General features: G+C 43.8%; 1 protein-coding gene across 2 annotated transcripts in view; it reads right to left on the bottom strand.

Moving 5' to 3' along the window:
• Positions 1-27,809, bottom strand: part of SCN8A (sodium voltage-gated channel alpha subunit 8) — a 566,978-nt gene that overhangs the window by 81,956 nt on the left and 457,213 nt on the right. For both annotated transcript variants that reach the window (XM_078688933.1, XM_078688934.1), the window contains exons 22-23: positions 19,729-19,782; positions 3,273-3,410 (exon numbers count right to left, since the gene is read on the bottom strand). In XM_078688933.1, the coding sequence (XP_078545059.1) occupies positions 3,273-3,410; positions 19,729-19,782 (192 nt within the window). The remainder of the gene's footprint in view (positions 1-3,272; positions 3,411-19,728; positions 19,783-27,809) is intronic.

Below are 27,809 nucleotides of genomic sequence, written 5' to 3'. Positions count from 1 at the left end.
GGGTCTGCCCTGGGAGCCACAAATATTGGTCAGAGGTGTTTGGGGCTCTGCAGCAAATGGCGAAGACTCACTATACCTGTGACACCATTGTTGGCACTTCTAGGATACACTAAGTACTTACCCAAGTGAACTAGGAAACTGACAGCGGATGGTATATTAATAGCCAAAATAAGATTTTCTATGCGATGGATGAAAGGCCCAACACGTACACTGACAGAGCGGTTTACAGACCTGTCCTTTTGTAATACACAATCAGATAATTATAATGCCCTTATATCAAAATGCTGCAGGCCTAGGACCATCTGGGGACCATATCAAGCACACCTTGCCCTGAGAGCTGCTGAGGAGGAGGATATGGAAGGGCATGACAGATGGGGATTGGATAGATATATTTACAATTGTTATACCTGCAAGGTGCGAAGTACTAAGAAGGGAAAATACTGATCTGCAGAATGTAGCGAGTTGACACCACAGTGAGGGAGCTGAATTATTGAGTAGGCACTGTGCTAAGAAATACATCAAATGTAATTATTCAAGAAGAACATTGTAATGTGACTTACGAGTTAGCTATTTTGGGATTATAACTTAATGTGATAAGTAACACTGCATACTCTTGGTGGATAACGAGAGTACATGGAGAGGGCTACTGTAATGCTTGTATGTATATAAAATGAAAATAAAGCGAATGCATTTTTATTTTATTTTACACTCATACTTCAGGGTTTTTCATTTGTGCATGCCTGCAAACTAACCACTGTAGCTATGGATCCAGCCATTGTGTCAGCTCAATCTTAAATTCTTAACAAATTTAAGGATCTGTTAAGGTGGGACTTGGCATGTTTTTTCGCTGCATCTTAGTAGAGCTCTTTACTGGTACCTATGGAGGAGAGGGCATGGTGGAGAATACAACTCATCTCTTCCCGTGTTTATGAACATTGGACAGGACAGGGTGCAGGACCTGAGTTGGAAAGCAGGGGTCATGCCTCAACTGAAATACAGAACTATCGAGGGACGGTGGAGTGGCGATAGCAAGGAAAAAGATCAGCCCCTCAGCCCCCCACCGCCTCGCAAGAGAAGTAAGAGGATTCACAGGGTGGCAGTTGTGGAGGTGGGTAGCATAAGGGGAGAAACAAAGAGACCAGAAGAGGATACCCTTAATTAGTGACAAGACGTAACTCGGTACCAACAAGCCCTTAAACATAGAGCTAAGTCAGAGAAGCAAATTATCACTGCGATTAAAGAAAGGAGGCATAATTTGGAATGGTGCCCAGTGAGAAGATAATGGGCGAGGGGCCTGGATAACACCTCATGTGTTCACAGAGTTGAGAGACAAAGTAATGTATCCTGTCCACATGGCAGCCAAAATTAGAAGAACTAAGTTGAGCTGTTGATGGGGCCTAAAAGTAACAGTTTGGGCTTAGCACCCGACACCAGCACTTAGCCCCCAGCTGATTTACAATTCTTTTTTTCGTTCAACAAAATTGTGCACCTCTAGTAAAATGTGCCTATAGTAATTATGTAAGTGACAATCCTTAGTTGTATGTTGTTATGGTAAAGTTTATTCAAAAGCAGAAAATCAAGAACATATGGCTTAAAAAAAAAGAAGAATGCATGCTCCATGGTTATAATTCCTTGACATTTCTCTAAAGCAGGAGACTCCTATGTCAAACAAATACGATATGGCCACTGGGAAAGAAGGGGAGGGAAACTGACTGTAGTCTAACAGCTTTCTCTCTGCAAGTCACTACAACGGGCGCTATAAAGAATATGGGAGAAGTGAAAACAGTCATTAAAAAAAAGCTGTCAAAACTTCTACACTGCAGAAGTAGTACCTCAGTCTTCAGAGAGTCTTACTTTCCGTACAGGACAAATTATGGATAATCACTACAAAGTATTGTGGGATACTTATAAAGTTACAATTGTATTCCCTCTTTATGCTTGTCTGCATATTACCATTGTTTTTCTTTTTTTTAATCAAATATACGCAGTGGAAAGATAAAAGCTGCATCACTGTATTTATTTTCCAGTTTACATGAAAATTGCCCAGGTAAAACAAATCCAAGCGGGCATTTGTTATTTAGGGGATTTTGAAAACTGAGATATCTTGCATAGCTGATATGGGCTCCTCATCTAGCTCAGGATAGTCATTGTTATAAATAATAATGAACAACTCGCGATGGAGAACGTTAATTTTCTCAACTGTCCAATTCCTTGCTAGCTCCTCTGAGTCTTGACTGTAAAATCTACTGGAGCATCAATAAGAAAGTTACTTTGCATTGAGAGTTTTAACATGTAAACTTGAGATATGAGGTGGACGTTTGCATGTGCCCCCATTGCACCATAACCCATAGTCTTCAAGCGATGCTGTGCATGTCCGCACTCCCCAAGTCCTGTATGTGACTACAGGAGCCCGGTGTGCCTTCTAGTGCATCTGCACAACATACAGGTCTTACTTATACTCTTTTGTGTTGTTAAACTTCATCAATTATGCTTGTACCTGAGCAAAGTATAAATATATTATCAATGAAATCCTTTTGAAAATGGTAACATTGAACCTTTGGCGCTCATCCTAACTATTGCCTTTTGTAACAGAGCAAAGTAGGCAAACCAGTCACGGTGGGAATCCATTCCTGTGCTGGACAGTCCCAGTGAATCAACGGATTTACAAAACCTTTGTGTGCATGGGCTTCTGTGTACTTAAGATAAAGATTAAAAGGCAACAGACATTCTGATGCTAGCTCCCCCAAAATTCTGCCAGCCACTTTAGTTAATCAGGGGATCTGTGCAGTTGTCCGAGTTGGTGCCAGAAACGCAAGCTCCCATTTTGGGTTTGACAAGCTTGTACACACTTTAGGTCATCTGCCAAAATGTGTTTTAAGTAGGTACGTGGCAGTATCTCATCACACCGTCACTGTGAATGCGTCATCATGAAGCTATGACCACCTTGCAAGTAAGGTAGGCTAGAGTCATGATTGTCTGCTGATGTGTCCTCCACCACAAACCCAAATAAACCATGCTTAACATGCTCTTGCTCCTCTGTTTCACAGTATAACCAACTTTCTATCAGTACACAAGGGTTCATTAATAAATTATAACAAATGCATACTATAACTACATTTTTACATGCAATGAAACCTTGTAACATTAATTGAATTTGCTGAAATAGGACAGGATTAAGGGAACTATCGGGTAGACTCAAGTAAATTAACAATATGTGTTTGGCATCCTAAAACAAAGTCTGACCATAAATTCTAAAAAAAAAGTGGACTTATCTTTTTCTTTTGTTGATTGAAGTTATCAATGATGACACCAATGAAAAGATTGAGGGTGAAGAACGATCCGAAAATGATGAAGATCACAAAGTACATGTACATGTATATGTTGTCCTCGTACTTCGGTTGTTGATGCACCTTAACAGGAGACAAAACGCATCCAACTGTTAAACATAGCTCTAAATGATGATACGCAATACCAGTATTCACTTCCTGTGCAACAGAAAAAGAACTCCAGCTTCCTATGGTGAATTGACAACACTCATAAATCTGTGCACCAATGAAAAACTGATGAACCTGAGGAGGCTAGCAATCACAGCAAGCTTTTAGAGTATATTACATAAGTGATGCACCATTAGTTAGCAACAACATTTTTTGTGTGTTTAATCAATAGTGCATCATTTGTCGTTTACCGCTGATGTCTTGCGGTCCGTCCTACTATTGCTCTGCAACATGGGTCAAGTAAAATCCTTTCAGACCTCGACTCTCAACTAGCAATGGCGAGCAGTCACAATAGTCTCCGGAAGTGTAGTGTGGGGTACAACAAGCTCAGCATTCAACAAACACTCAACAGTATAACTGATGGCCCAGCCCACAGCTTGTCTTTTTAAAAAAGATAGTACTTTAATATACTTTACAATTCGATGCTACACATTACAATATGCAGGTACTCAGTCTCTGGCACAAGGTCAATGGACCACGCAAGGGTATCACCTGTGCTCACCTTCCATCTCCCCTTTTACATAACATAGGGCAAGTCTAATGTAGGTCTCAGGCAAATGAGCAATGCCTCATCCTCCCCACAGACTAAGTGTGCACTCAGTCTCTCAGTCCTAGTTTTCTCACCAAATAGAGTTGTTGTGCTTGTGGAAGGCCTTGCCACTTGCTAGTGCATGTCCTCACTCTGCTCGGAGTAAACACACTAGTTCTCGGCACCCAGTCCAGAACCAGATATGGGTGAGAGGTGGCTGGCGGGAGATGCATAGCAAAGAACAAAGGTGATCTCAGTCAGGATCACATTCGGACATCAGAGAATCGGCCCTCGTCTGGTCATAAGGTGAGTCAGTGTATAGTTGGAGATCACAGGTCATCGCAGGGTCCTTCTTCCACACAGGCTGGCTAGTGAGTCTGCTGCTCCGCTGGAAGGTCCTGGGGTTGAGATAGCAAATAGTCATCTTCGGTTCTCGAGTCCAGCTGGCAGCGGTTGGACCATTTCAAGGTGCTCCACAGTTCAGCAACTGTGTCAAAGTCCAATTGGGCACACTTTGGGTAAGCGCTTTAGCAGCCACAATCAACACTTTCAGCAAGTGCTGTGGACTACTCATTTTAGAGTCCATTCAGGAAATATTCAGCCAATTACCATGGGTTTACCAGCAATGAGGTTCAACAAAACTGCTGGCTAGGACGCACTGTAGGCAAATGCAGCGTGCTAACCATTGCAGAGTACATTGGAGCGGATGTATGTCATCACAACGCATGCTTTTACTCCGCATGCCATTACAACGCAGTTTTTACAACGCAAGTCGTTACAACGACTTGCGTTGGGGGGCGCTGGATAGTGGAATATTTTAATTTTCTATTCCAACTCCAGTCCCCGTGGATAGTAGGGAAGGTGTTGGATAGAAAATTAAACTATTCCCTATCCTACAACGCCCTCCAGCGCAAGTCGTTGTAATGACTTGCGTTGTAATAGCTGCGTCGTAATGGTAGTGCGGAGTAAAAGTTGCGTTGTAAAGGATGTTTCCCCACTGGAGCACATTTCAGGCAAGTGCCATGGGCTTGGCAATAGTATGCTGAGGCACGTGTGCCATGGACTTTGCAACAGTTGGTTCACAAATATGATCCACTCTGGCACATTTTGGGCAGCTGCTGTGGGTCTAACCCTTCAGTGACGGTGGCAGGCCCGATCTGTGAGCATGCCAGTCACACCCTAGGAAGTCTGTTGGGTGGATCTCTGCCCTAGAGTCAATTGCTTCTTGCCTATGCTGGCAGTCAGCTCCTCCTGTAGGGTTGGCTCTCTTCTTCCCTCTTCTCTGGGGAAGAGTTCTTTCAGGTGCCTCAGAACTGGGTGACAACTTTTTCTTAAGATCAGACTCCAGGTGATGTCTTATAACCTCTGTGGAGCTGGCTGTCAGGTAGACAGACACCAGCCATGGTTGCACTGCAGTCCTCTGGGTACTCTGAAGAGCACACCCATCTTGGTAAAGAGAATTTGGAACAATGAGTGGTTCAACAGCTCTCACTTTCATAAAGAAATAGCAGCCAGAGAATGTGTATGCTATGTCTGCACCTTCAGAACCGGTTTCAGGTGCCCTTCTAGGTTGTCGTCCAGACTATAGTTTTGAGTAGAGTAATGCTAATCAAAGCAAGGCATTCTCCAGACTGGAGCACACACAACAGAAACAAAGAGAAGTGTGCATTTCACACCTGGCTATCAACAGCCACACCGGCATTGATCAACAAAAGAGGAAAAAAGCTGGCCTCAACTATAGGACCCTTCACTCTAAACAAAAAAGTCTACAGCCCCACCCTTCAATCTCATCTTCTATAAAATGGCAGTGCTAGGAAGATCAATCAGCAGCCCTCTGCTGTAAAATTATTTAATCAAATTTCTATGGGCAGAGCTATCTCCTAATCCCCCACTTGAAAGTCTAAGCCACTTCCCTCGAGTTGAATGTCAGACATACACTTCCTCTGAGAAAACATCACCACCTCTATCTGGTACATATGAAAATGCTAGGGGCTTCCAAAACATAAACTGCAGGCCTCTGTCACTCTGGTTCACCTATACATCTTCCATGTGTGTGTTGAGAAGATCATACACACAAGGTTAGAGATATTAGCACTAGGATAGGGTTAGCCTGTAGCAGAAGAACTTTACACGTGGGAGCCAGAAGGCTCTCTCTCTCCCGGATAACACAGGAAAAAAAGGTCTTTTCACCACCACTAATTTGTGAAAATATAGTATGCTGCTTTCACCGCTCTACATATTAACTCCTGACAGGGATGGTAGTTCACTGTTGCAAAGCAGAGGGCACTTGGTGCACCCCTCCAGGTCTAGGACAGATCTAGGACCTCATGTCAAGGAACATGCCTAGGCCTTCATGCACATGTTAGATTAGTGTGAGATTGGGTCAGACTGCAAAAACAAGGATACCAAGGACTCACAATATGAATGCACACCATGCAGAGGGGATATTCGTATATCTACACAGGAACTCCTAGAATTTCTGCAACACCATGCTTGAATTTTCATTCTTAATCACAATTATTTTGATAAATGCTGAGAAGGAACAACCCACAGCTTCATATACAATATTCCTGTATTTCAGGTAACATGCTCGTCTTTCCCAATTTGCTCAGTGTAGAGGGCTTGCCCATCAACATTCAATTTTATAATAAGATTTTAAAACATAATCCGTGAATACAATACATGAATTAAAAGATCTATCCATTTGTGGCTTTCAGGATATTCTCTACAGCACCAAGATTCGAAATAGGGGCTGTAGGTTGACATGACAAGCTCAATACTGCTCATCTGCAATGTTGTGGAAGTTAGGTGCAACAGGTCAAGTAGCGCAAGTCCGTAATGTATGTCCTTCATGGCGACCATCCGGCGGTCCCCCGGAATTGCCCGATTAAGATAGCCACAGATGGGTTTAAATACCTGGGGATTTTTGTCTCCAAAGACACGGCCACCAGGTATGAGAGGAATCTCCTGCCACCTCTGCAATGGTTCAAGAGGGACTCGGCCTCCTGGCGGAAGCTACGGTTGTCCCTACTAGGTAGGGCGTCACTCTTTAAAATGATGGCGTTGCCGAGATTTTTATATGCCCTGCAGAATTACCCAGACCTGGCTCCGCAGCCATATTTTGCATCTCTCGAGACCACGCTGCGAGAGCTACTGTGTTCCGGGGCGCCTCGTAATTCCCTCCAGAAGCTTACATTGGGCTGGTTTGATGGAGGCATAGCGCTCCCGGACATTCGTAAGTACTACTGGGCTGCGCACCTCGCGGCCATTAATCAGGGCACGTACTGCGATGGCAATGACCCAGGGTATGGAATGGACCGTTGGCTCTTACCGGGGGGGCAATTTTGAGGCCACGCTGTACTCCAAACCTGGCAGGTACCCGCTTACCGGGTCCACCAACACTCAGTACAAATATGGCACATAGTGCAATGGAAATTGGGCTGGGCCGACACTCTAACTATGGCTACCCCGTTATGGGCTTCGGAAAGACTGGGCACTCTGAGCCGCACCAAAGGGTTCCACAACTGGGACTTGATCGGGATCTCCCACATAAAAGACTTATGGGGTTCAGGTGGTGTTGTGTCCTTTGCATCACTCCAACACACGTATGAGCTCGCTAAAGCAGAATATTACCAATACTTGCAGGTCCCTCCAATCCAACATCCCCCCGGGGACTCTTCCCCCAGCCTCGTCCCCCTTGGAGGACAGATTACTGGATGGCCACCTTCCCGAACATGCCATCTCCCTCACATATAAAAAAATTATTAATAACTCCCCAGACATATTGCAATCCCTTAAAGGGAAATGGGAGTCTGATGGGTTGGAAATAGACGAGGAAGAGTGGAGAAGTGTGCTAGCGTCCCCATAGGAAGTAGCCATATCAGCCAGACTTCGCTTGATTCAGCTTAAAATTCTCCATCGAGTTTACATTTCTGAGACAAGATTGCAACTGATGGGCCACAGTGCAGATGGGCTCTGCAGGAGGGGATGTGGAGAGGTAGGGACATTCTTCCACATTATATTGGAGTGCCCATTGCTCCAGGTTTATTGGTAACGAATACATCACTGCATGCAGGAGGTGTGGGAGGTGGAGATACGAGTCGAGGCAAAGAGGTGTCTACTAAATATTTGGGAGCCCACTGACTTGTCATCCCGTGGGAGGAATTGGGCCACACTGGGCTTCGCAATCGCAAAAAGGAACATTGCTAGGTTGTGGGGGGCAGCGGGGCCTCCGAAACTTGGTCCCTGGAAAACGGACATGGACTGGTGCATGCTCCAGGAGAAGACAGTCTATGTAGCCAGGGGATGCCCACAGAAATGGGTCGCTATCTGGTCCAAATGGAATGAATACAGGGGCCACATTTGCGAACCCCCCCAGACTACCGGGGTTGACGAACCACTCGCATTGTTGAATGTATAATGATGAACTGTAATGAGTAATATCAAAGGTAGACAACCCTTTTTGCTTTGACTTTCCTAAGGTACAATTTTATGTCTTTAACTGTCTGATTGTGACGATCACCACTGTTTTCTGCAAAGTTAATAAAAAGATTTTATTAAAAAAAAAACAGGCCAAGTGGCTGGCTGTATGCAGGAAGAGGGGTCCGCGGATCTGGCGAAGTTTGCTCTTGCAATGGTAGGGACAGCATATAGTGCCTTTTCTGTGTAAATTGCCTGTTAGGGGGTAATATTTTCGGTGCCTTGCATTTCAGACTGCTCGCCCCTACTGATGAACATTGGTGAGCAAAGTAGTGGGATTTGTGGAGTTTAGAGATTAGAAGTGTGGGATTTAAAACACAATGTACTGACTCAACATAAGACTACAATTTCTACTAAGTTTTTACAGGAGAATAAGGGATCAATGCACGAATACGTTACTTAGCTTTGGTGAAGCATTCTCTGGTAGGGACTCGAACAGCAGATTACTTGCCCTGCGAATTTCCCAAGTCTTCTACTGGATCTAGAAGATTTTCATGGCATCTCCCTCGCACGCCGGTAGGTGGCATCGTGCAGCTCTGCATCGGATCGTTGCCGCTGCTGCCGTAAGGATGGCAGATTGTCCTTTTCGGACTCCACCAACACCTCCTTTGCAGATGCAACATCTGGGACACTATATCGGCATCACCTCTATGCATTGACGTCACTTTCTCACTGATTTTTCTTTCATGCCTTTGGGTGCATAACCCATAGCAATGAAAATGTGCCTGTGTGCAGATCTCTAAAGTTGGAATCTTGCAGACTGTATGAGTCCCTTCAACAGATAGATAGAGTTTCTTTAAGAAATGGCTTTACCGATAACTTACTTGTTTTCCTGATAGAGAACTGCAGATTCGTCACCTTGTGAATAGATACCAATGAAGTACCTCCCAATGTAGAGGGCATGTGGAATGGTTCAGACCAGGAAATCTTGCAGGACTGATTGGGCAAAGTTTCCCTCCTGCTGGGCTGGACTATTCAGGCAGTAGTGCTTAGCGAATGTGTGGAGGGATGCCCATGTAGTAGCCAGATAGATGTCCAAGACTGGCACGCAACGTGCAAGCACTGTGGTAGCAGACTTTGCTCCTGGGATGAGAAAACTAGCCTTCTAGTGGCTGCTTCTTGGTTTGCCCATAGCAGATCTTTATGCATAATACAATCCATCCGAATATGGCTCTATTTTGCACCACTTTCTCCTTTCTAACTCCAGGAGAGCCCTCACAAAATTAATTGTCTAATCGATGGTCTCTGGCCCAAATGATGTAAAAACTGAGGGCCATGTTAGGATCAAGATGGTGGATCCACTTGACTTCCTGATGAGGGTGGAATTGCAGCAAAGTGATGGATTGCCTTATGTGAAAGGAGATGACTATCTCTGGCAAGAAAGCCACCCTCCTCTGGAAGAGTTTAGGGTGGGCACATGTGAATCAGCCCTTTCAAGAACAAGTTCCCGACAGGGTGAACTGAAAAGACATGGCTGATTGGATGACCATAGGAAGTCTGAATGCGACTGAAATATAACCCTTAATTGACACCACAGCAAGGCCTTGCTGGGCTAGACAAAGACAAAACAAGAAAACATCAGACAACTGGGCCTGTAAAGGCTGAGTGTCACAGACAACAATCTTCTACCAGCGCCCTGAACATTTTTAGTGGGAGGAAGCTTGCTGCAGCTGCGACATGAGGTCACCCCGAAGGGGAAGCTGAATCGGAGGACATATGCTCATTGATAGAAGTTCTGATTATCACACTCTCCTTGCCCAGATGGAGCTAATAGGATGATGTGAGCCCAGTCTTTCTTGCTATTTTTCAATACTCTGGGCAGAAGTGGTAGAGGCAGAAAGGCGTACATGAGTTCCGGGCCCTAGATCAGATGGAAGGCGTCTCCAAGGGAGAAACAGCTTCTTAGGAACACCAGCATGCAGAAGCTTGAACACTACTTATTTTCTGTGGTGACAAAAAGACTGAACCCTGGTTCTCCCCACTGTTGGAAGACACCCTGTGCCACCTCCAAATGTAGCTGCCATTACTGATCCGCTAGGCAATGTAGGCAGAATTTGTCTGCCCTGGCCTTTAAAGATCCTGTTAGGTGCTGGATGGCCGGAGACATGACTGAGCTGTCAGCTACATCCATAGATGTAGGACCTTGAGGCACATGACCAATGACCCCCCCACCGCACTGCTGGTAGCAGTACCACATAACGGTTGTGTTGTCTGTAAGAATCTACACCCATCCCTCCTATGACGGATGGAACAAATGCCTTCAGTGCCAAGCGAATCACCTGCAATTCCATCAAGTTGATGTGGAGACGGGTCTCTGCCGGAGACCAGAGCACTCTGATCTCTACTTCTCCCAAATGACCTCCTCAATCCAGTAATGATGCCCCAACTTGTTCAATGCATACATGATCCCACTTGCAAGCATCATCCGTGCCCTCGGTATCATTATATCCTATGCTGATGACACCCAGCTCAGACTGAAGTTGACAGATGGATCAAAAACAACTGCCTCCAGCTCAACAGAGACAAGACTGAAGCAGTACTATTCAGCAAAGACACCTCACTCTGGGACTCCACCTGGTGTCCGGTGGAACTTGAACCCACACCAAACCCATGCAAAGAACATCAGAATAGTAATAAACTACCACCTCATCATGACCTGCCAAGTGAACACAGTCTACAACTCCTGCTTCCACACATTTAAGATGCTCATAATCTTCAAAGGGCTCCCCACCAACTCGCAGAACCATCACCCAAGCCCAAATCACCAGCAAGGTGGACTACGGCAATGCACTGTATGCTGGAATCACCGCTCAACTGACCAGAAGACTCAGACCATACAAATCTGTGCAGCCAGGCTCACATTCAACCTCCCACCCCACACTCACATCACTCAGTACCTCAAAGAGCTCTAGTAGCTCCCACTCCACAAACAAGCACTCTTCAAACTCCTTACAAACATACATACAAAGCCTCCCACAACATTGGGCCCACATATCTAGAAACCTACCAACATTTCCACAAACCTACGAGACACTTCTGCTCAGCCGGACTCCTGCTTGCACACATCCCTTGCATATGCAGAACTAGATTTGGTTGCTGTGCCGTCTCCTATCTCTTTACTAAAGTCTGGAATGACCTGCTCCTGCATATCAAAACCTCCTTCTAAGTTCTTGAATTCCGCAAGAAGCTGAAGACCTGGCTCTTCACATAGCCCCGATCCTGCTCAGCCCATGCAGCTCCTGCTTCAGTGCCAGGATACCGTCCAGGTTGAGTTGTGCGCTGTACAAATTCACATAACATCTGTCCCAAACATTGGTTCTGGGTGGGGTAGGAAGAGGCATCAGCTGCTGGTTGAATTGCAGTCGAGCAGCAACCACTTCAAGTCTTTTGCTGTCACCTCAGCACCTGGATGAAATGCGAAAGGTAATCTTAGTTCTGACCCACTGAAACTTCGGATCCCTCTGTAGAGCCTTCATGTGCCCCCTGGCATGCTCCACAGTCAGGCTGCAGGAAGCCAAGAAGCCTCAGAGCTGCTCTTACTGACATCCATGGCAAAGGTGGAAACCTCTGTCTCATTGCTCAAATGACCTGAGCTCATTGAGGCGGTGGGAAGGCCCGGAAGAGCACCATACCTATGATGGCTCCTATAAAGGGGGACTGTTGTGCAGCAGCTGGGTGTGACTTCGGCATGTAGATGAAAAAGACCAATGATGTCTGGAAGGGGTCTACGATTGATTCAGGAGAGTTCGCTAGCAGCAACCAGTCATCGAGGTATGGGAGGACTGGTATTCTCAAACACCGCAGATAGGCTACAACCACCACCATCATCTTTGTGAACACCCAAGGTGTGCTGGTAAGGCCAAAGGGGGGCTCCAAGAACTGAAAGTGCTCTCAGCCTACCTGAAACTGCATAGAATGAATGCAGGACAGGGATGTGGAAATAGGTGTCCTGCAAGTCCAATACCAACATCCAGTCTCATGGATCCATGGCAGACAGAACTTGAACCAGGGTGAGCATTTTAAACTTGTTCAGAAGGCGAAGATATAGGATGGGACAAATGCCTTTGTCCTTTATCTGCACCAGAAAGTAACAGGAATAATAGCCAGTCCGATCTCTGACACCAGTACCCTCTCTATGGCTCCCTTGACCTGATAGCCTGAACTTCCCCTCGGAGCATGAACAAGTGGTCCTCCGGTAGGTGTTGTGGATCGCATATCTGAGGGATATGAAACAATGGGCAGGGAATAAATGTGTTTCACAATCTGGACAACCAATTGGTCAAACCCAGGGAGTTCAGAAAAGTGATATGACCTCCCACTGGCGACGGTGTGCTGCCTGAGGGGGACAAAGCAGTTCTGTGGTAACTACGGGCAGAAGATCATTTTACTTGTTTTCTAGTAATGAAGAGTTGTTTTCCGATGTGTGCGAATACAAAAACATTAGGCTAACACACTGAGGCCAAATAGGTTTTGCATTCCAGTATGAATTTAGAAGTCTACAGAACAGTGGAAGACACACTTCTACCTCTGCTATGATTGCTACTATCGTACTCAATCAATCAGAATAACTGCAAAGCATTTGTCTAAGGAATTTTCACTTACAGTTACACAAAGGGAAAAAGATAGCAAAGAAGCAAAACACCATCGGCCAACTTTGCTTCTCAAAGTGGGCACAACACATCCAGCAAGAAGGCAATGCATTGCCAGCTTGTTAGATACAGTGCCAACCAACATCGATTTATACCAATGTGACTGTAAAGAACGAGTGTGTAGGACATCGTTATGATTCTGGAGTTCTGAGCAGTCCATAGATTTTCTGTCTTGAAATTGTAATCAATAATGAAAGGCAGACATTAAGTCAAGATTAAAGACATGCTTGCACCAGGGCACCTAGCTTGCCACTTGCCCTTGGCCTCCAGCTCCTGCTTGTTCCAGTCTGATCCAGTTTCCGCTTTTTGACCAAGTGACACCGTTAATACCTGGGTTTTCCCACCCAGCTTTTTCCCATTCACCGTTCTCCCCGCCAACAGAAGACCTGCCCACCTCAGGATCAACTTAATACAGGCTGCACAGCTGGCGAACCAAAGACAAGCCCGTCTGCGTCTGGACCGCTCAAGGAACCCGGCCCCAGGACCATCCAACACAACACCACAACTGCCACCAGAGCCAATGAACGCCTTCACTACTGCTACTCCTCCGTCATCTTCTGCGAACTCAACACACACCGGCAAACACGCTGCTGCCGCGCATCCCCCAGCACCACTAAGATCTTTCTCCTGCACCTATTGTGATTTCACCTGTGACACATCAGACGCTGACACCACCACCTTCAAACAACTGACACATGCCGCCACCCCTCACCAACTGTAAGCCATGCTCCTCAATGTCTGATCCCTCAAGAAATACTCCACTAAAATCTGGGATCTTTTCTTCCTGACCGAAACATCTCTGAACATAGCTTCCAACTTGAACATTGCTGCAGTCATTTTACCCACCTACAAAATCATACACCAAGACCGAACCCACAAACCAGGTGAAGGACTCGCAATCATCTACAAAAACACAACTGACTGCACCACCTCCACAGACTCGGCACCAATCTCATGGAACACCACCACTTCAAAATACAAAAAGACTACAGCGCCAACCTTAGAGGAAACTTTGCCTACTGTCCCCATAGTGGAATTCTGCAATTACATCACAGACCTAATGGTTCCCCTCTACATCTGATCAACCAACTACATCCTCTTTGGGGACCTCAATTTCCAGAGAACCTAACTCCATGGCCATCCTCGACAGCCTCAGCAAGCTCGGACTCAGTAGCTCACGCTCATGACCCTATTTTCTCAAACAACAAGATCACCACCACCCACACAAGCCCGCTCACATAGCCTAACCACTACATCATACACTTCAAGATACCTGCCCACCAAGCCATCCCACGAGAAAAACTCAAAGCACAATCAAGACACTGGGACAAAATATCAGAAGAAAATCAGATCAAGACCCTACATGAACGCCCACCCAAGAACTTCAGGAACCTCAATGTCAACACCAAGCTCTTCAATAAATGGCTAGCTGACTGTGCTAACCACACCGCTCCCTCACGACCTACAAAAACAACAAACGACCCAGCTGGTACACAAACGACTTTAGGGAGTCCTAGCACCACTGCAACCAACTTGAAAGAAAATGGAGACTCTTCAAAAACACAACCACAAGATCCACGTACAAAGCCACCCTCAACCTCTACCACCAACTACGAGATGCAAAGAAAAAAGCCCTAACTCTCAGACTCAAAGCCAACTTCAACAATGGCAATTAACTCTTCCCCATCATCAAGGAGATCTCCAACCCTGCACCTGGTAACATTGACAACAACCCATCACTCTCCATAAACCTCTCATATGTCTTCGAAAAGAAGATAGCCAAGATCTACAAGACATACCACCAACAGAATTCCGATTCAAACTCCTCCTACCAGCTGGATAGCTGCTTTATCACCAAACAGCAGTTAAGCAACTGGAAGCCACTCTTGAATAAAGAAACAACCACCCTGATGAATGCCTTCAACTCAGGAGCCCCCTCAGATCTCCAAAACCACCGCAACCTTCCCGTTGTACTGGAAATACAGAAGTCAATGCTCTATTGAAGAAACCAACAGCGGACCTCAACACCCTCAGCAGCTACAGACCTAAAAAATCAGAAAGTCCTCAATATCCAACTCGCAGACAACCTAGAACTCCATCAACTCCTAGACAGCTCTCAAACAGGTTTTTGCACCAACCACAGCACAGAGAGCGCTCTCATTGTGGCCACTGATGACACCAGAAGCATCCTCGAAAGAAGAGAAACAGACACACTCATCCTTCTCGACCTCTCCGCAGATTTGGATATGGTATCCAACAAGTCACTCATCAGAAAGTTTCAGCATTTAGGTATCTGTGGACCGGTCTTCAAGTGGATATCCTCCTTTCTCAAGGACAGAACTCAATGAGTTAGACTTTCCCCCTGCACTTCAGAAACCAAGAAACTCCTCTGCGGAGTCCCTCAAGGATCGTCGCTGAGCCCAACACCCTTCAACGGTTATATGATGCCCCTCGGGGATATCGTCAGAGCCCACAGAATCAACATAGTATTCTATGCTGTTGCCACACAGCTCATCCTCTCCCTTACCAACTCAACCAGCATCGCCAAAGCAAACTTCTCCAACTGCATGAGAAATGTCACTGCTTGGATGAAAAACAACTGCCTCCAGCTCAACACAGACAAAACCGAAGTCCTAAACTTAGGCAACAACCACTCCCTCTGGGAGACCACTTGGTGGCCCCCCCAAACTTGCCCCCCCCACCTCTCCATGAGCAGACAGATCAACGCCGTCTAATCATCATGTTTCCACATCCTGCGAATAACACTTAAGATTTTAAACTAGGTCCCACTGAACACCAGATGAACGGTCTCCCAGGCGCTTATCAAAAATAGACTTGATTACAGAAACACCCTTTACATTGTAATCCCACCCCATGTCCTACGCTGACTCCAGACCACCCAGAACGCTGCCGCCAGACTCATTCTGAACATCCCAAGAAATAACCACATCTCTCCAAACATCAAGAATCTCCACTGGCTACCAATTGAGGAAAGATGTAACCTCAAGCTACTCACCCACGCCTAGAAAGCTCGGCACAACACAGTTCCAAATTACCTCAACCACCGCCTCAACTTCTACCGACCCACCAGGCACCTTCAATCTGTGTCACAGCCAAGAGCATACCTCCCTCTGATCAAGAAGACCAGAAGTGGAGGACCCTCCTTCTCATACCTGGCATCCAAAACCTGGAACACCTCCTGAAACACCTCAGAGCCTCCCCTTCCTCATAAACATCCGAAGGTACCTCAAGACATGTTTCTCTCAGAAGAAACAGGCATGCTCTCCTCATCCCCTTCATCCTGCCAGACTCAGCACCTGGATACCCTCACGGGTGATTATACGTGCTCTACAAATTCACATAACACAACACGTCGCACAACGTATGTGCGGTCTTATTTCTTACAAAAAATAACTGTTGTTAACTTGCAAGATTGCTTTACTTAAGAGGCATCTCTCTTTGTCTTTGCTGTGCAGTATGAAGTTAGAACAAGACAACCACAAGTTTTACTCGCACAGAACCATTTATAAAGGCTTTAACAGGGACAGTAAAATCAAGCCAATATTTTAAGCTTATCTTGAGAGAGTCCAAGAAGCAGATGTTTAACCGTAAGCAGCTGATTTTCTACAAATGAATCTAATCCAATCTCTGCACATTTAAAACAAGCCGATAAACCTCGACGGAAGGAGGTCTGTGGCAGCAATTTGACACACCCAACAAAGCATGATGCAATTAACAATGACCCTAGAGGATGGCCACAATTTTAAACCATAATGGTTATGGATAAGGTGAATAAGTTGACTCTCTCTCTCAAGGGCTGTGTATGGTACACTACATAAACCCGCATTTTCCCCCCATTTTTTGTGTTTTAATTCTAATGAGACGAGACACATTTGCTTACTGATTAATAAGCCACATACATATTGACCTTCTGCATATTGAACTTCTTTGGACACTAAATAACAACAAATATAGAAAAAAGGCTGCATCATTTTTCTTCTCAATATTTCTGCTTACAAGTGTCTTCTTGCTTACATAAACATGACCTTTACACATTTGGTATATGACATAAGTCAGTTAGCTGGTTTAAAAATCTCACACTTCCAAGTTAAAATAAATATTTCATGCTGCACTTATATCAGCATTGACAGTGCATTAATTCCCAAAAACAAGCACATTTTGTCCCACTAAAACACAAATCGCCCATGTTTTACAACCTCACATTACAAGTTGTGCCCTAAACATATATACAAATACCTTTCTCTATATTACGTATAAAACACAGTACATAAACACTGAAACAATCAAACTATGCAGAAATGGGACCAGGACCTTGGTAAACCGCCATTGTCAATATATGGGATTTCCAATATTTCGTAGGCATAAGTTTATAGCAAACATAAAATATGAGGTGATTTATTTTGCAATCTATCAACTGTGTGATATACAACAATATTTCTCTTATTTAGCCTTATAAATTTGATGCCCTGAGTGATGGACATTTGGGAGAACTATCCTAGATTAACAAATGATTGCAAATAGATTTTTCAGCACATGATTAGTGTATACCAGTAATATGTATCTAAAGTATCTTTAAAGCTGCAACTCAATCTGGTTACAAATCATAAGCTATTATGCTTGACACACCCATTTAGCCAAACAACCATCATCAAGCAGGTAAACTAAGGCACTCAGTGCCCAAGAGGACAGGTATCTAGTGCATACATCGATCAGCCATATATGGATGGAATCTTGGAAGATTTTAATAACGTCTGTGCCTGTAGGTTCCTCTCTCGCCCCTCACCATAATCAAAGCCAAATACACTGAAGTGCTATAATTGCCTTCAAACAATAACTGCTCACATAAGGGATGCCTCTAAGGCAGGCTATCCATGCAGACCTATTGCTCCTCCCTCAGCTGGCCACCGAAGATTTGCTGAGTAGAGGACTTATTTGCTGTATCCATCATAGAAGTTGTATTGAACTAAACAGGGTCCCTTTATAGTACTTTATAGCAGTAGCTGACAAGTGGAGCATGCCCTGTCTTTGGGTGGAACACAGGCGGAAACATGCAAAAATCAGCACAGCACTGTAAGTCAGATTCCTGCACATTATTGCCCCAAAAATTCCTATTTGCCACTATACCACTCAACAAAAAATTACGGAGACCGCAAGTAATGTAATTTCATGGAAGGGAAACAACGAGGATAGTTACAGCTCGCTAGTAATGATGGCATTAGGATTTTTCAAATAATTTCAACTTTTCATCTTCCAGACACAATATTTCTGTAAAAGAAGTAAAACATGTTTAGCAAGATTGAGAGATAGTCGCCTCTACATCACGAGGGTAAAGACCAAGCTACAATGTACAGTTAATTAGCCACAGTGCCGAGTGACCAAGTCAAGGTGGTATTGCGGAGAGCACACTGGGAAGTGTAGTGCCTCTCATGGTCTTTCCCTTCTCCATTGCCAGTCTTATGCAGTGATTAGTAAAAGCTAGAAGGAGCAAAATATAGGAACCCATCCATATGAAGTATGACTAAAGTAGCCTTCTATTAGCTTAGGGTCGCACATTAATGTTATTGATGTAGTAGGAGCATCAGTGTGCAACAATTATAACAAACTCAGTAGGTGGAAGGTTAGTATTGTCTAAACCCAAAGCTGGTAGGGGCCACCAAGACTACCCTGATCACCACAAACTAGTTGGCCTACAGCAACATCAGACCCTGAGGAATAAAGAAAATGCCAAGGAGGTCACCAGAGTTACTAAGGGTGTCCATCCACGTACGTAGTGTGCATTCCATTTGGACACTAACATACTTATCTTCTGCTTGCTATCAAGTACCCAGGAAATGGCACCTAAATATTGGACTAGCTAATCTGGGTCTCACATTCTATTGTCTAAATGCAGTTATTCTGGTGAATCAAGTTTCAACACGAGCACAAGAGTTTATCAAGAAAGTCCCTTCCTGTTCACATAGAAGGAGAAAAATTGCTGGAAAAATGTCATTAAGGAAAATGCAGAGATTCTGGTCTCCTGTTGTATGAGGCCACACATTGAGTGTTTGCATGGTCACAGATTCATGCCAGGAGTGAATGAGCATGGACAAGAGACACACAACAGTATGATTACTTATTAAATGGACGAATGAATAGGTTACTGCATGGGTGAGTGAGCTCATATGCCTGTTTTCATCCATCTATATTCACTTAGTTGTTCACCCATCAATGTACTCAACCATTCATACATGCACTCTGCCACTCACTCATCCATCTCATTACGTACCCTTTAACATTTTTTCATTCACGCACTCAACAACCCACATGCTCAAATAAACAAAATCGACAATCAATGAAGAAACACGTTCTTTGAAATGAATACCAGACTTACTGGCCTTGCCAATGCTTATTTATCTTGATGTGGCTCAGATAGACGTCTCTTTCACACATTTATGCTGAAAGAATTATGCAGCGTTTATTTTGATTTCATAGCCATCAATAGAAAAACAAGCAAACTTTACGTGTAAAAGGTAATCCCGAAGCGTGGTAAAACCAGATATAACTGAAACCAACTTACCTTCCTAGAGTCTACAGCAGCATACATGATGTCCATCCAGCCCTTGAAAGTAGCCTGAGAACATAAATGAATTTTAGTTAATGCCACTGCTACAAATTAGCTAAATCATCAAATCTACCAATAACATCAGAAGTTGCACATGTAATGATTTTTACACTTAAATACAGACGGAAATAATCTGCTTCCTTTGTCTGTATATATTTCGAAAATAGATACATAAAAATTTGATGATCTTATGAGTGGCTCGTAGTACTGTCATTAGTAACTGACAGTCAAAAGCTGCGCATATTGATAAGGAAGCTAACTACTATGTGACATCATTTCGTAAGGAAGAAAAAAGTTACTTACCTGTAACTGTAGTTCTGCAGCGTTGGCTTCTTTCATAATTCACGTTAATGAATCATTTTGCATTGTCGAAGTGGGAGTTCCTAAGTAACTTTAATACAGCAGTACAAGGCACTTCCTGTCTGGCGAGGCCCAAACAGCGCCCCTTTATTAGCCCATTCATGTCGATATAAAAGGCCCAAACTAAAACCAATGGTATGAGAGTGCTCCTTGTTTCACCCCTTCCAGAGGTCTTCACACCTCCGATTTCTTAGCACAAATGTGGACTATAAAGAGTAATTAAATGTTTGAGTTGAGCCTCTAGTTGGGCAGGAGTGCAGGCAGCATGTGAATATATAAAATATACCAACGCTGGAGAACTACAGTCACAGATAAGTAAAATTTTTCTTCTCCAGTATTGGAGTTTTCATAGGTTCACATGCTTGAATAAGAAAGCAAGTAGTACTAAAAACGTAGATATATATCTATAACAACAAGAGGACATAGGTGGGCTAAAATAGTTAATATCACATTACTTTAAAAGAGGCCGTAGAACTGCTTGCACCTTCGCGACTACCTCCAAGCAATAGTGCTTTGTGAAGGTGTGCTTGTTTCCCTATGTTGCCACTCATCAAATATCAATAAGCTGTACACTTGTGTGAAGTGCTGATGAAGTCGCCATGCTTTTTGTGAGATGGGTTTTAACTGTACCGCCAGAGGTCTTCCCATTTTTCCCATGGCAGAAACTAATCGTTGCAACAACCGATCTAGAAATTACTTGTTTTGAGACTGGCAATTCCTTACAATGAATGGAGAAAGTAAATAAAAGTTAGGATGATTTTATGAAATCTTTTATTCTGCTCAGGCAGAATGTGATACAACTTTTAACGTCAAGTGAATGCAACATTCTCTCTGGAGCGTTGGAAGGATGTTGAACAAAAGCTTTTACAACAACAGATTAATTCATATGAAAAGTCTGCAAGTGTTACTACTGTCTTAGGCAAATTTTAAGCAGGGTTCCATAAATGTGAAAGAAAATAAGTTACTTACCTGCAACTGCAGTTATCCAGAATTGGTATATTTAATAGATTTGCGTGCTTGAATCATTCCCGTCCTGGAAGTGGGAGTTCCACGGTACAATAGTAAAGCAGTATGCAAAACTATCATAGGCTATAATGGCAATAGTCCATCAGTTTATGTCCTTTTTAAAAAAGGACCACACTTGAACTTACGACAAATCAGGTGCTAGCACCCTCTAGAACGTTTCCAAGAGAGGCAGAGTGCTTTGGAATTTCTAGCACAAGTGGGAATAATATCCCTAGGCATAAGGGGAGCCTCTCGGGGGAGGATGGTGAGTCACATGTGAATCTATGAAAGATACCAACACTGGATAACTGCTGTTACAGATAAGTAATTTATTTTCTTATCCAGTATTGGATCTTTAATAGATTTACATGCTTGAATCAGCATAGGAAGGTAGGTAATTGAAGTACCCTTGGAGGATGGTGAGTAACAAGTAATGGGGCTGTCGTCGATGGAGTCTGTAGATACATATAAAGTTATACATACTGCTTTACTATTGTACCATGGGACTCCCACTTCCACGACGTGAATGATTCAAGCATGTAATATATATGCATAGAGTATATCTACAACAAAGACATATCTTGAAATTATAAGTGTTCATGTCTATAAAACATAGATAAGTAAATATGAATGGAATAACCAAAGCAGTAATAAACAGAGCCTGAAATCCACTTGAATTTGATATGAACAAACACCACTATAAAAAAAGAGGCTCATCTTATTGGATGAGATGGCGTAACACCTCCTGGCCTACGGCTGCGTCACTGTGCTGCGACGACTCCAGGCAGTACTGGTGAGTGAACGTGTGGGCAGTCTTCCACGTCGCAGGACGGGATATCTTTTCCAGTGGAACTTCTGCAAACAGACCAGCAGAAGTGGATACTGCTCGAGTAGAATGAGCTTTAGCTTTCATTGTTAAAAGTTTGCCTACTTTAGTGTCAAAACTGGATTGTAGCTGAAACCCATCATGCTATTGTTGCTTTTCTTACTGCAGTCCCTTGACACGATTGTCCAAACAAGACAAGTAGGTGATGTGTTTTGCGAATATTCTTTGTTCGGTGTAGGTACAATTCGAGACATTGTTTAATGTCCACGGTTTGGACAGCCTTTTCAGCTGTTGTGGCAGGATTGGGGAAAAAAGTTCAAAGTATTACATGTTCGGTGAGATGAAATTGAGAAGAAACATTGGGAATTTATTTTGGATGTGTCCCGAGAAGTACTAACTCTACAGAGAAATTTAGAAAAGGCTCCTGTGTTGTACAGGGCTGTAATTCACTGACCCTTCTTGTGGACGTGAGAGGTAGTAACAGAGTAACTTTCCAGGTGAGCAATTTTAGATCAGCCTTGTGAATGGGTTCGAAAGGAAGCTTCATCAGTTGCGAGAGAGCCAAATTGAGATGCCATTCTGGTGGAGGAGCTCTGAACAGTCTTTTTATAAATTGTTTTATGACTCTTGTTGAGTAGAGAGATAGAGTCTGCGATGAGTGTCTGCATCTTGAAATTGTGGCAAAGTGAACCATGACTAAAGCATGTGCAAGGCCTGACTTGGCAAGTGAGAGGATTAAGGCAAATTCAGATCAGGAGAGGCTTCAAACGGGTGTAAGTCATTTTGTTGACACCAGGAATAGAATAATTTTCATTTTAACTTGAAGGTTATATTTCTGCCTTCTGCTCTTACTTTGCATGTAATATCTTGGCATTCTTGAGTAATCTTTAAGTTTCAAAACTCATAGAAGTCATGCGTACAAGTGGAGAGAGGCTGACTCTGGGTGTGGTATCTGACCCTGGTCCATTGTCCGGAGTGTTTGTGTTGGTGTCAGGCATATGGGACTGTTCTCTGATAGAAGAATGAGCTCTGTCAACCAGTGCTACCCAGGCCACTTGGGGACGATCAAGATCAGGCAACAGTGTTCTGCATTCATATTGTTGAGAACCATGGGAATTAGTGAGAAGGGGGAAAAGCGTATGCATATATTCTGGAGCATCGCTTTGAAAGGACATTCCCCCATGACCCTGGGAGGGGGTATCGACTGGCATAGAACTGGAATTTGGTGTTATTGTTTGTTGCGAAGAGATCCACTGCTGGTTTCCCCCACATCAAGAATAGTTTGTCCAGCAGTCGTTGGTCCAGTTCCCACTTGTGGCAACTGTCTTTGGCCCTGCTGAGAGCGTCTGCAAGGGTGTTGTGTACTTCAGACACGTGCTCGTCATTCAGGGATATGTTGTTAGCCATGAGCCAACTTCAAAACTTGTGAGCTTCATCAGAGAGTGTAAGCGATTAGGTAACTACTTGTTTGTCGATATACTACATGGTGGTTGTATTGTCCATATGGACCAGCACCGAGGATCCCGTTATTCTTGGAAGAAAAGCTAGCTGGGTGAAGATGGATTTGAGTTCCAGGCTGTTGATATGCATGCACCTGTAAAGTGATAACCACTTTCCTTTGAGCTGTAGGTCCTGCAAGTGACCCCCCCCAGCCTTACAGTGAAGCACCTGTAGCGATTACGAAATGGTGTACCAATGGTAGAAACATGAGACCCTGAAACAGATGAGATGCGTGAGCCCACCAGGTTAATGTGTCTATCATCTTTGGGGTTAAGGAAATCAAGTCCATGAAGGACCCTTCTGATTGAGTCCATTAGAGCAGCAGTTCTTACTGCATTGGTCTCATGTTGAGGCATGCCAACAGGACTAGGTTGATCACAGATGAAATCATGTACAGTGGTGCCTTGCACAGCCTCACAGAAACTGACTTTTTTCTTGATATTTTTCAAGCCAAGTCTGTTACCCTTTTTGTCTTTCTTGGGAGAGACTTTGTTCTGGATGGTATCGAGGTCGGCTCCTAGAAACATCATAGTTTGACTGGCAGTGGTGGAGTATTTCCACAGATTTACAGTGAGATCCAGCTTGCGGAAGAGGGACAGGCAGGCTTTTGTAGTTTTGGCAGCTTGCTTTTAAGTTGAAACTTTGAGCATTCAAAGTCAAAAAGGAATCCCTGGACTACACACACTTTTCTTCACACTCTTAATATTCATACACACCAAGCTATAAGAGCAACAACATTTTTATATATGTATCAAACCAACACCAAGATATGATGTTTACAGTCTTTGTATTTTATTAGTTTATGTGTCTTACTTTAAAATTCAGAAGACTTTCTGAAAAGCATTTTATATAAAAAAAGATATTAAAAAACCCATACATAATATATCACATTTGAGACAATTGTTCACAATATTTCATAAGACATACAGTTTTAAAAACAAAATATAAGTAAAAACACAATTTTCTTTTCACTAAACTATCAAAACTTTACAGTACATAGTAAATCACATTAAACAACCCCTTTTAACCCGTAGGTTCAAAAGTTCCTACTAACGTGTTTCACTGACCCAATTAGCCTCATATTATTTTCAAGACAGAAATTACAGTATCCAAACTTTTTGGTATATCTGCTATTTTGTTGGGCTTTTATTGGATTCTATTTTACCAAGCGTCGACGCGTTTCGGTGTTATTTCACTGGTACAGTAACACCTTCTTCAGGACAACAAAATTCATGGGGTCATCGTTTCTAAGTTTCCTTTCTGTGTATATAAGACAATAATGAAATGACAGTTTAAGAAGAGAGTTCTAAAAATTCTCTTTTCTGTAATTTCTGTCTTGAAAATAATATGAGGCTAATTGGGTCAGTGAAACACGTTAGTAGGAACTTTCTGAGGTTGTGGCCTTCTGCACTGGCCTTGCTTGGTATAACTCACTGTGGATGGTTGACGATATGCTTGTTGTTGATAAGCAGGTCTGTATTAAGGCTGGTAGGACTGATATTGGTGGGAATGTTGGTAGCCACCTCTATAGGTTGAGAAAACTCACCCGCACCCCTCGATAGGTCAACTTCCTGTACTGGAGGGTGCCGAGGGACTTCGCTGTGTACGTATCGGTTTTAATTGCAAGAAGAGCATCGTCAATGTGCTTGCCGAACAGTGTGCATCCATCATAGGCCATGTCTAATATCTTGCGCTGAACAACCGGCCTAAAAGAAGTCGCTTTGAGCCAGTCCTGGCTTCCTAAAACAAATGCTACTGCCAATTGACCAAACCCTGTGGAGGCGATGTCCATGGCGTATCTATGATCTCACCGAAGGTGCATTTGGCCTCCTGTAAGATTGTCTTGACTTCAGTTCTTCTGTATTCCAGGATGAGGTCAATGAAGGAACTTTTATCCGATCACATTTGGTTGTCATAGAAGCCCAGAATAGACAGTGAGTTATCTGCATGAACTGTGATAGCAGACATGGTGGAGAACCTTTTGCCAATGTTGTTTAAACAATGCCCCTCATTGTCCAGCATCGCCGATATTGGAGCGTAAGGGTTCTTGGATCAACGTTGTGTAGCCTGAGATGTGTTTGGGGTGTCCTATGAGGTATGCAAGGGAACCCTCTGGTGCTCTGTACTTTTTGTTGATCCAAGGCAGGACAGCTGCCACTGTAGCAGAAGATTTCTCTTCATAGTTGATGATTGTTATTACTCAGAGTGACTTTCTTGTCTGCTCCCTGAAATCATAGAGGAAACAGTCAGACGGTTTGACTGATATAGGAAGGTGGAAACTGGTTAAAGCTCTTTCTATGAGGTTATGAAAAAATCTGATGTCCTTTGGAGGTGAGTCGACCGGGTGCTAAGGAGGTGGGGACGGTGTGGGTATGACAATCATCCCAGTCATCTAGTTGAGACTGAGGTTCAGGAAGCTCACAATCTTCTCTTTCATCATAAGATGGATCATCCCTCTGTGGTGCTACTATAACGGAAGCAGGTGTAATTCTAGGAGTAGCAGCTGGAGGAATAGGTGCCAGAGTAACAGGAGACATAGGATGTGATGGCGTCACCTGTTCCTGAGGTGGTTGAGGGAAACGTTTCCTGTAGTTTGACAGCAAAGCTTGAAGATCCTGGACTAAGGATTTGGCATAGGAAAGTCCTCCTGTCAAGGTGGAGGATCAGGGTAGTATCTGAAGGGATCCTAATGCCTTTGAGCAGGAGGAGGATAATAGTGCTGATAATACTGTCCAAAGTCTTTATAGTCTTCTTGGCATTTTACGTGTAGCTCCGAAGGACTTTGAGCTGTTTTGAAAGGACCATCGTAGTTTAACTCTTCAAGGTCCAGTAAATGACTTGGAAGCAAAGGTGACACTTTGCTGGGCGAAGTAACCTCTGAACACAGGTTATCTATGTGATTTTGACCCTCATCAATAGTGGCGTTGAATGTTTTGGTCAGAGCAATGTATGTATTGTGCATTGATACCTGTGTTGGAGATGTGCCACTCGTAGACAGCATCGTCAAGGGGGCTGTCATAGACGGAGTCATGGTCGACGGGATCATCGTCTGCGGGATGGTCATTGACAGTCATTGTCAATGAGATCTTGGATAGGACCATAGTCGATGCAATCATTGTCGACGGGGGCGTCGACGAGATTTTAGATGATGGTGCAATCTTTGTAGATGAGATGAGAGGGTATACAGAGGCGGTTGTCGTCAATGCCATAGATGGTCTCGACGACGAGACTGTTGTAACAGTCGTTGTTGAAGATCTTGCGGTCGACAGTGTTGTTGATGGAGCCTTGAGGGAGGATTTGTGCTTCATCGACGGATCTGAGGAGGTGGAAAAATGTGGCCATTATGCCTTTTAGGAGGTGTTGATTGCACAAATAAGCTGTCTCTGAGGAGAATTGTTTTGGTTTCTCTTTTTTCTTAAGAGTCCTAAGCCTGATGAGGAGTCTTTAGGGATTTGTTGCTCACCTCAGAAGTCCCTTCATGGGACCTAGTTCTCCTGTGAGACCTGGAAAAGTATCACACTCTTCATCAGAAGATGTTTTTCAAGCTTTGGCTTTTTAGAAAGTATGACAAATCTTGCGCTCTCTTACCTTTTGGTGGGGTAGAGGCAGTATAGGCAATCTTTAAGTGGTTATCCACATGCACTCTTTTCTCCCCACAGGTCTTAAAGGGACAGAAGAGGCCTTTTTTATTAGACCTCATCGATATAGAGCAGGTTGAAATATTCTTGTAGAAGAAAACTGAGCAGAGCTCAAGGAGACTCCCTTCACACACAACATGCGGGGAAATCTGAGGAAATCTGCCTCTCTTGGGAAGGTTCTAGATGGTGCTAGCACCTGATTAGTCATACGTTCAAGTTTGGCACTTTTTTTAGAAAGGGCATAGATAGGCTATTAAACTGATGGTCTATATCCATTATAGCCTATGATAGTTATACGTACTGCTTTACTATTGTACCGTGGGACTCCTGGATTTCACTTACTATTGCAGCAGACATGTTTGCCAGTAGAGTTGCAGTTCTCCATGTGAGATATTTTATATGTGACCTGTGTATTAGTTCAAAAGGGTTTGACATAAATTAGGAAAGAACAGTACTTCATTCCTACACTATTGGTGAAGTCTTTGAAGGGGAATAGACCTTTTAAGATTTTCTTAATGATCCGATATGACCATAGCAATGGTTCACTTGGGGAGCATTTATAAAATGAGATTGCCTCTAGGTGAACTCTTATTGAAGCATGTCTCAATCTTGATCTAGCCTGTTGAATAAATGAATGAGGGATTTATACAGCGCACAGCTACTCTGGGAAGTGTCCCGGTGCTTAACAGGAGGAGCCCTTGGGTACA

This window comes from Lissotriton helveticus, chromosome 1_1, assembly GCF_964261635.1.
Source record: "Lissotriton helveticus chromosome 1_1, aLisHel1.1, whole genome shotgun sequence".
In the NCBI taxonomy this organism is placed as follows: domain Eukaryota; kingdom Metazoa; phylum Chordata; class Amphibia; order Caudata; family Salamandridae; genus Lissotriton; species Lissotriton helveticus.
Note: the sequence above shows the minus strand (reverse complement) of the source record. Positions and strands in the feature narration are given on the sequence as shown.